A 10,688-nucleotide genomic window follows, 5' to 3' on the forward strand; every position below is an offset into this window, starting at 1 on the left:
ATCCAGTTTCACACACCATAGTATTCACAATCTCCTTAACAAAACATTCTTTCACTAGAGCATTAAATACTCATTCCTACATATTGAAACTTTTGCTACATCGATCTTCTAGAGACTCTGCATGTAAGCACAACATATGTCACCAATTGTCACTACTAGTAGTTTGCACAACACAAGACTATCCAGACAATACCACATTCAAACCAACAAGTTTGACATCAATAACAACATAACTCAGATTTCCAACTAAATATGATGAACTAACACTTGACATGAACATTCGCCACAAACATAAAATAAACTCTAGTAATATCCTAGGATATTTAGAGCTCATCATATAATTGGTAACAAATATTTATGTAGCAAAGGATGATACTTTGAAAATATATAAGAATGGTGTTTGAGACACAAGTAAATTGTTTGATACATATGGCATTGAATTGGTTAACATGTCAAGAAATGAAACATTAGATGTTATAAATGTTGAGGCCTCTAACTTTTTTTTTTAATTTAGTTTCTTCTCAAAGCCAAGTCAGAATTGACTTATTGGCAGGACCTAGTGTACTAGACAATATCCACAACTAATAGGTGTTTAATGACAATAAATATAATTAAAAATTCTTAAATTGAATGGAGGAGTTTAAAAGCCAAGTAATTGACAAGGAATCGATGGTAGACTTAATAATTGGACGGATAATTTTAGTTGTGATAGTACTTGTACATTTAACTTTCAATATTTTACATACCACAGTACTTTTAATTATAAGAGAGGACTTAATAATTGAACACCCAATACTAACAAATAAGTATTTAAAATGTACCCATTAGATCCAAAATGTAATAAATAATGTAATGTCACATTAGCATGCCAACAAAACATGACTTTGTGCATAATTTTTTTATATATTATGACACCTCAAAAAAAGCATGGCAATGGCATATATTTGATGAGGCATAATGACGGTGAAACAAAAGACTTATATTGTCAACACCATTAATTTCTTGACAATATAAATCTCTATAACCAACATTGTACATATATTTCCATATAATCTACTAATATAGGGTGCACTACTATGGAGCCCTCTCCACTAGACAACACATATATATTAAGTTAGGAAAGATATTGTTGCAAAAAACTTAATGCTGGTGGAAGGCAAGATCTGTAGCCTCTCATCATAATCATATTTTTCAATAAGCTATCATCTTTTGAAATAAAAAGAGGTATTAATGCACCATTGATCTATTGATGAAGTTGAATGGTTTTTAGTGAGCCAACCAAGGATCAAGTCTTGCTAAGTGCAATGCCCCAACATCATAAGGGACATAGTCGAGATTGTGCCCAAAATGATGATTTCGGCAAAATAGATACCCTTTAATCCATGGCCCTCAAATAGAATGAATACCACTCAATCCATAGCTTTCAACTGAAAACAATTCAATCTAAAAGAATATGCTCCCATATGGAATAACTAAAATCCTTTAAGAACGATAAAAATTCCTCCATAAAGAAAATATAAGGCTGCAGAAGTGCTAAATTTTTTTTATAAGTAGATACCCAAATCCACAAGATAGTTCTACAGTGTAATTTATGCAAGCGAAGCTAGGAAACTAATGTAGACGCTTTATCGAAGGTGAGAGGCCTGAAGACAGATAGAGATGAAGTGAACATGGTATTTTACAAAGGGCTTCGTTAAAGTGTGTCCTTACACGTTTGGAAATTTCGTAATCTAAAATAGCCTATGGAATGAATCTGCACGTTCCATGGAACAACAGTAGCCTGAGAAAGCTAGCCGAATAGTTTTCTGAAACTTTTCACATTTTGTATAGTGACAATTCGAGAAGGGCAGATGGAGCATTGTTGGCTTCCTGCCATTATTGAATAAGAGTAAAGTTGGTGAGATTGAGCTTTATTTGTTTGTGCGTGTCAATTCAAAACTGATAGCTATGGTCCCAATTCATTCCACATGATGTTGCATTTCACACAAGTCTTATCTATCGCAGCTTTTGAATGAGTTTTGTCGGTGCACACTTCATCTTTTTGAGAATGTTTATCAGGATATAATTACACCCACTTAAGCCTTTGAGGAAATACGAGTGGTGCAAAGAGAACGCAACCAAATAAAATCTATATGAGTGGTGCAAAGAGAACGTAACCAGATAAAATCAGAAAAACTTTATAGTGTGAGACCCGCCACTACAAGTATGGAAGCCCACTAGTCAACACCTAACACTCTTTCCAAGTCAACACCTTACACTCTTTCCATGTCTGGACTCCATATACACGTCATAGTGGGCTTATATATACACTACACAGCAATCTTTGTTTCAACCATCACCATTTGCTTGCTGAATCCTTTTAGGCAAGTAAAGAGAGGAGGATTCCATTAGAATGGAGAAGGAAGGCTTAGCAGAGTTTAATGTGGAAATTTTGGAGAGTTGCCTTGTGCAACCATGCCTGCCAGATTCGCCCAGATCCACTCTATATCTCTCCAACCTTGATAACCAGCCAGCTGCGAGAGTGGCCGTTAATATGTTGCTTGTGTATGAGGGCTGTGCAAATGTTTTGCCAGATCCTGCAAAAACAATCCGATATGCACTATCAAAAGTATTGGTGTATTATTATCCTCTCGCTGGGAGATTGAGAAAGAAAGAAGATGGGAAGTTTCAAGTGGAGTGCACAGGAGAAGGTGTTCTTTTTGTGGAAACCCTGGTAGATAAGAGCCTGTCGATCCTTGGAGATTTGGAGCAGCTGAGGCCATCATTTAAGCAGCTGGTTTTTAGGTTCCCTTTCGACACAGCTATGGAGGACGTACATCCCATGGTTCTCCAGGTAAAAACATTGCTTTAGAATAAAATAAAATGATTTATCTTTATTTTCATAAATTTTACATAATGCTTCGTTTATTCATCTTTATTAATATAATTCTCTTTCTTTTCACTAACCAATTTTACTGTAGGTAAATCGTTTCACATGTGGAGGCTTTGTTGTAGGAGTGACTTTCTACCATATTTTATGTGATGGACGAGGGGTAGGGAAATTTCTCATAGATCTTGGAGAGATGGCTAGGGGGCATGTTAAGCTTTCTATTGAACCAATATGGGATAGGGAGCTTCTTAAACCGAGAAATCTATTGACTCAAGACTTAAAATTGCTTGAAGAAAAAATAGAGAGTACATCTCACTCATGGGAACCTCCATTATATGAAGAATCAATTCAAATGTCTCTTATTTTACACTCTGAGACTATTAAATATATGAAACAAAGAATGATTCAAGAATGTATGGACAATTGTACTACATTTGAAATTGTTGCAGCTTTGATTTGGCGAGCAATGACCAAAGCACTTGAAATTCCAGTTACTCAAAGTACAAAAAATATCTTTGCAGTAGATGTGAGGAGATCATTTAGTCCCCCACTACCAAATGGATACTATGGAAATTGTTTTGTTATGGCATGTGCAGAAGCTACTATCAATGATGTCATGAACCAACCACTTTCATATATAGTGAACATTATAAAGAAAACAAAGATGTCACTAAATAACAAGTATCTTAGATCAACAATTGATATGGACCAATTTCCATCTAGTATTATTAGTGACCAAGCTAATATAATGTTGAGTGATTGGAGGTGGTTGGGATATAACGAAGTCGACTTTGGGTCAGGAAGTTCAATGAATGTATTCCCTATGCACTGGAATGAGAATGGAATCAACGTGTCAAATTTTTTTATGTTTGTCCATCCTCCAAAGGAAAAGGTTGATGGATTTAAGATAATAGCATGGATGCCCCTACAAAAATTTCAATTATTTGAAATGGAAGTAGAAGCCACTATCAACCAATGTATTACAAATGATTTCAAAAATCAATGTAATAGTTAAATATTTTAATTTTTAAATAAATTATAGAAAATTCAAAACCAAATTTGCAATAAGCTTTTTTGTAAATCTCTTTTCACCCTTCATATTATCAGTCATATTTTAATTTAATTTTTTCTCAATCTCAAATGCTAGTTATATTAGAATGATTGTTTATATCTTCTTCTATCTTAATTTTTTTGTATTTCAAAACTATACTCTTCAACAGTTAAATAGTCAATAGCAATTTTATTATTCCTATCAAAATAAATATTTGTAAAATTTAATAGATAAACAACATAAATATAACCTCATAATGCATGAAAACACATTTTTTGAGGAAAGAAGCTCCTTTTCATAGGTTTGAAGACCATGCTTAGAACAAGAAAGTGCATCTATTGCTTTTGATTTTATTTGAGTTTACATTCACATCCCCCATATGAAAGTAAATACTTTTCTATTCTATATTTTATTCTTCTATTTTGAATAATATTATGGTCAAACTTTTAAGTGTTCTTTTCAATCATTTTTTAGAAGTTTTCGATTGTGCATTCTTATTGTTTCAAGCTTTATTTATATAAAAATGACTTCACAAGATATCAATTTCAACTTTATAGTGTTGAATATCTCTCTCTAGGTTATACAATATAATAGCTATGACTAATAAACCTCTCTTTACTTTGCACAATTTAATTTCTTCACCAATCAAATATAAGATACCTAAAAAAACAAATATATGCCAATTCAATAAGAGGAGATGGCTCAAAGTATCTAGCTGATAGGTGAGGATATAAGGATATGGTTAAGTCCCTATTTAGGTCATAAATGTATTTAGTAATTCATGATTTTAGGTCAATTTTACAAATAGATGTTTTTTACAAGACATTCTTTTCATTTGTAAAAAATGATGTCCAATGCATGCTTTATAAAAGAGGAATTTTAGTAGTATAGGCAATTTATAACAAACAAATGGACCTAGAAAGTCCATGTGAAAATTATAAAAATAACACCTATCTTTCAAATATCAAGCCTTCTAAAATTATTGAAGTTAGTGTTTGATTCAACTATAGGGAGATTGTTGTCATCACTCTTCATTCCACATATATGATGTCAAATATACAATTTATTCACTACTTTTATCAAGTTTCATTTACCAAGGTAGCCAAGGGATTGAATGAACTATAGTTTAGTTATGACCCTTGGTCTCTTTAAAATACTTAGACAAAATTAGGGAGAGGAAGTAGCACAAACCAAAATACTTCAAAAAATGGGTAGTTTTGGATCCATCAGTTCATTTTCTATACTCAATCTTGTTCTTATGGGGAGAAATTACATGTTATACAAATGAAAGATGTTGATTACCTACCCATTATTGTTTTGCAAGTTTTGAAATCGAAGATATCTACAACTCTATGATAATTGGTATATGCTAATAGTCAAATTATTATTTCATTTACAAAATTTTCTTAGTTTTGTATATTTATGAAGATAGGGTTGAGGGTAACCTGATTCTTTGAATTGGGTATTGCATAACATTTCAATATTGTTGAGTAACCTAGAAAATTGATATTCATTATTTAACCATTAAAGAATATGATGTTTAAATGGAGCGTCCATTGAATTCAATTGTCAAAAATAAAATTTGACCACTAAAAGATTATTATTTACCACTTTTTGAATATAAAATTGCTTTAAATAGAGCATCCACTAAATTCAATAGTCACAAGTAAAATTTGAGCAATAAAATTAAGAAAATTATTAACCCCATTGGTTTTGAGTTTGAGGATTACCCCATGCAAAGTTGCGCTATAATTACTATTGATTATTTGATCATTGAAGAGTATGTGAGATAATTTTTAAACGACCCATATAAGTACCGCCATCATCATCAGTAATCATTTACATCATTTACACGATAAGCTAAATACTTTTTAATAGACATTTTAGTTGCTTATATATATTTATAAAATTGAATAGTTGTCATAATCATATATATCTAGAAATATTGTGTTATATAGACAAAAAGTACTTATAATTATATTTTTTATGAAAATCATTTTTTTAATATATATCCAAAATATTACATATATACATTGGCACATAGACACACAAACAAATCCATAGATAAATAAGAAAAACAAAAAATATAAAAAATATCATTTATTTTAATTTTTAAGAGTTGTTTTAGTTTAAAAATTATTTTTCAAAGGTAATATAATAAATCTTAAGTCACATACAATTTTTCAAAAAGTTAATTAAAAAAATTGATTGTTTAAATTTTACTTAAAATTTATTTTATTTTCTATATGAATATCATTTTTAATATCCATTTGAATTACTAAAGCTCTATGAAAGGTATGAGGGTTGTGCAAATGTTTTGTCAGATCCTGCAAAAAATATCTTAGAAGCTCTATCAAAGGTATTGGTGTATTATTATCCTCTGGTTGGGAGATTGAGAAAGAAAGAAGATGGGAAGTTTCAAGCGCAGTGCATAGGAGAAGGTGTTCTTTTTGTGGAAACCCTAGTAGATAAGAGCCTGTCAATCCTTGGAGATTTGGAGCAGTTGAGGCCATCAATTAAGCAATTGGTTTTTGGGTTCCCTTTCGATACAGCTATGGAGGACGTGCATCCCATGGTTCTCTAGGTAAAAACATTTCTTTATAATAAAATAAAATGATTTATCTTTATTTTATTTATTTTCATAAAATTCTACATAATATTAGTTTATTCATCTTTATTAATATAATTCCTTTTTTTTCACTATCCAATTTTACTGTAGGTAAATCATTTCATATGTGGAGGCTTTGTTGTAGAACTAACTTTCCACCATATTCTATGTGATGGACGAGGGGTAGGGAAATTTCTCATAGATCTTGGAGAGATGGCTAGGGGGCATGCTAATCCCTCTATTGAACCAACATGGGATAGGGAGCTTCTTAAACTGAGAAATCTATTGGCTCAAGACTTAAAATTGATTGAAGAAAAAATAGAGAGTACATCTCACTCATGAGAACCTCCAACATATGAAGAATCAATTCAAATGTCTCTTATTTTAGACTCTGAGACTATAAATTATATGAGACAAAGAATGATGTAACATTGTATGAACAATTGCACTACATTTTAAATTGTTACAACTTTGATTTGGCGAGCAAGGACCAAAGAACTTGAAATTCCACTTACTCAAAGTACAAAAAATATCTTTGTAATAGATGTGTGGGGATCATTTAATCCCTTACTACCAAATGGATACTATGGTTTTGTTATAGCATTTGTAGAAGATACTATCAATGATGTCGTGAACTAACCACTTTCATATATAGTGAATATTATAAAGAAAACAAAGATGTCACTAAATAACAAGTATCTTATATCAACAATTGATATGGACCAATTTCCATCAGGTATTTTTATTGACCAAGAGCAATATAATATTGAGTGATTCGAGGTGGTTGGGATTTAATGAAGTCGACTTTGGGTCAGGAAGTCCAATGAATGTATGCCCTATGCATTGGAATGAGAATGAAATCAACATATCAAATGCTTTTATCTTTGTCCATCCTCCTAAGGAAAAGGTTGATGGATTTAAGATAATAGTGTGGATGTCACTACAAAAATTTCAATTATTTGAAATGGAAGTAGAAGCCATTGCCAACCAATGTATTACAAATTATTTAAAATATTAATGTAATGGTTAAATATATTAATTTTAAATTAAATTATAGAAAATTTAAAACGAAATTTACAATAATTTTTTTTGTAAATCTCTTTTCCCTCTTCATATTATCGGCCATATTTAAATTTAATTTTTTCTCAACCTCAAATACTACTTATATTAGAATGATTTTTTATATAATCTTTTTCTATCTTAAAAAGTTCCTTTTTTTCTTTTATTAAAATTATATTAGAATTGTTGGCATATTGGCACAACTGTTGATGATATTGATGAACCAGTATAAGGACTATTGGTGATAATATAGTTGAGATGTTGTTTGATGACTTAATGATCAGTTTGTGTTGTCATTGATGGCAACTATGGTTAAATTGTTCTTTAATGTTATCTAAGTCGTCTATGGTTGACCAAAAAATCTATGGAATGGATTTGACAGTTAATTGGAAAATAGGACTTTAACTAGTAAATATGAAACTATGCTATGATTGTTAGGAAACTCAGAGATACTGAGAGGGGGGGGGGGGGGTGAATCAGTATCTAACTAGTAATTAGAATTTCTCAACTTAAAACATGCAGAACATATTGTAACAGTGTACCGATATGCAAAAAATAATGCAATAAACAGAAATGAAAGAAACCACATGAAAATCACACCATAACACAATGATTTAACAAGGAAACCCAGTGTGGGAAAAACCTTAGTGGGATTTGTGACCCACAATATTCACTTACTGGCCAATAAAAGAATATTACTTACAATAGGGGCCTGCACATGCAGGAAGGCCAAGTGCCTAGAGCTCATTGCTCAAATGGGAAGTCTCACTGACTTACAATGTGGATTATACAAATCCAATAACTTGTACTGCTTTACAATAGCATCTTCAATGCCATATTCCGTACTGGTTTCTGCTCTGTTCTTTACATATACCCCTTAACCTATATTTCGCATAATAGGTCTGCCTAATCTTTTTCTCCTTACTTCTTCGCTTACATACCATACAAAATGTCTACAATGATCTCTTTTATATATAAGAGTCATTTTACAATGATATCAAGTCGGCTTACAAAGTTTTTCAAATAATAAACAAAATATAATATAACAAAAAATCCTGTTGGCCTCTATGCCAGTATGCTTCCTTTCTTTGTGTCGGTGTCGGTGTTCTAAGTGCCAGTGTAGAGTGTGTTTTGTTGATGCCAGTGTAATGCCTTGCTGGTGTCATAGGATTGTAAGGTTGCCATCAATGACAAAACCTTCAATCACATACAATTTCTCATTGGAGTGTGCATATGCAACAATTTCCCCCTTTGGCATTGATGGCAACACTCATGAGAAATTTCAAAAGTGTATCCAAAAATGTGAAGTCCAAAAATGTTACCAAAAATGTGTGCTCCCCCTGAGCATATGATTCCTGTGATATTTGAATTTTCTCATACCACTACTCCCCCTTTGGCATCAATGACAAAGGTTGTCAAGATGTTAGTAGAGTTTGTAGTTTCAACCTTGTAACTGGGTAGTTACAATTTGAAATAGATCCGCCAAAATCAATTTTATACTCTCCATAAACTTTTTATTGTCTTTTATTGTTGTCTCTATTGTTTTATCTGTACTGGTGAGATGTTGTAAATGCTCTGCTAATGTTTTTGTCCCTGTATCAGTGCCTCAGATATTTCCTTCCGCAATGATGCTAGATAGTCCAATCTTGGACTTAGTTTTAATCTCAGATGCTTTGCCTTATTCACTATTCTCTCCTTTTCTCTTTCTAATTTAAGTAATTCTTCCTCAAAATTTGTTATCTTTTGCTCAAAAACTGATAATGTATCAGGTGAGTTAACAAAATTATCAGCAAGTTTATTGATTTCATCCTGTACCTTGCTTATTTTCTTATCTATGTATACAGTCAAAAAGTTTGTCTTATAGGTGTCTTTGTACAGAGTTTTGTACTCTTTCAATAAGTTACACAGTTTTGGTAGAAGTGTGTCAAAATCCCTGGTACACTTCTTTATTTGCTCATCGAAGAATCTTTGTTTTTCAATTTCCAATTTATCCTTCAATGCCTCTTCCTTTATTTTCTCAATGTTTTCTATGATATATTTACACAAGGTATCAAGTTGTCCTAAAGAATCTTTATTGTCTATATTATAGTTAGGAGCAATTACCTTCAAAACTGGTATGGTGTCATCTATTGCCTTATAAGCTTGTGAGCTACAATCTCTTATCCTTTTAATTGAATCTAAGAGTACTTCAGTCATATTAATTGTTTTGTAGCCTGATGATGAGGAACCTACATTTTGAGTACCGTCGGTGGAAGTAACCAAGCTTGTATTAACCTCTGGTAGGTCTGTTTGTGTTTGCATTTCCTTAAGCAATGGTTTTTCTACTTCTCCAATTGTCGGTTGCACTGTTTCCTCATGAACTTGTTCCAGTACCTATTGTTGTTCCTATTCCAGAGCCTTTTGCTCTGTTTGTTTCTTTGTTTGTTGCATTGTCTCAGTCTGAGCTTCTACCTGTTGCTCTTTGACATCTGTCGGTTTCTCTTGTGTGTTTTCAGTTTGCTCATCTATCAGTGGCTCACTAGCCATTTCAGTCTTATCAGCTGTATCTTTGTCTACCACAATGTTGATCTTTTGAGTATCAACATCCACTGTGTATAAGACTTCAGGATTAGGATTGACATCCTCTACATCCATACTTTCAACTGTTGGTTGATCTTCTATAGCTATTGTTGTTACCGGTGGAGTAATCAAAGGAGGTGGGGGTAAGTTGTCTTTAACCTTAATACTCAGAGGTCCACCAACCTTTCCTTTTCCCTTGTCTCTTTCTTTCTAATATACCTTTATAGGTTTGTGGCTCATGTATTCTTCTTGTTTTTCTTTTTCCACTAGGAAAATGTCCCATGCATTTTCTGTCTCCTTAGTCACCTCATTAACTCTTCCAACCATTAAAGCAATGTGCCGGTGTGCAGTAGAAAATACTAACCGGTTGGCTTCAGCAATTAACTCATCAATTTCTTTGGGTGAATTCACCGGGTATACAACAAGTAGCTTTTCTATCTTTATTTTCTTGTCAAGTTCTATTACTGCTTGTCTCCTTGCTTCCAGCCTTTTGAATAGTTCATCTGGTACTTCATCTACAACTTCCATCAAAAATTTCTTAT

At 32.3% G+C, this 10,688-nt stretch overlaps 1 protein-coding gene across 1 annotated transcript; it reads left to right on the forward strand.

Moving 5' to 3' along the window:
* The first annotated feature begins 2,340 nt into the window (after positions 1-2,340).
* On the forward strand, positions 2,341-3,927 carry LOC131061339 (3'-N-debenzoyl-2'-deoxytaxol N-benzoyltransferase). Its single transcript, XM_057994984.1, has 2 exons — positions 2,341-2,833; positions 2,961-3,927. Exons 1-2 carry the CDS (start codon positions 2,393-2,395, stop codon positions 3,882-3,884), a joined length of 1,365 nt encoding a protein of 454 aa, XP_057850967.1. The 5' UTR covers positions 2,341-2,392; the 3' UTR covers positions 3,885-3,927.
* The last annotated feature ends 6,761 nt before the right edge of the window (positions 3,928-10,688 follow it).

Source organism: Cryptomeria japonica, chromosome 11, assembly GCF_030272615.1.
Source record: "Cryptomeria japonica chromosome 11, Sugi_1.0, whole genome shotgun sequence".
Classification (NCBI taxonomy): Eukaryota; Viridiplantae; Streptophyta; class Pinopsida; order Cupressales; family Cupressaceae; genus Cryptomeria; species Cryptomeria japonica.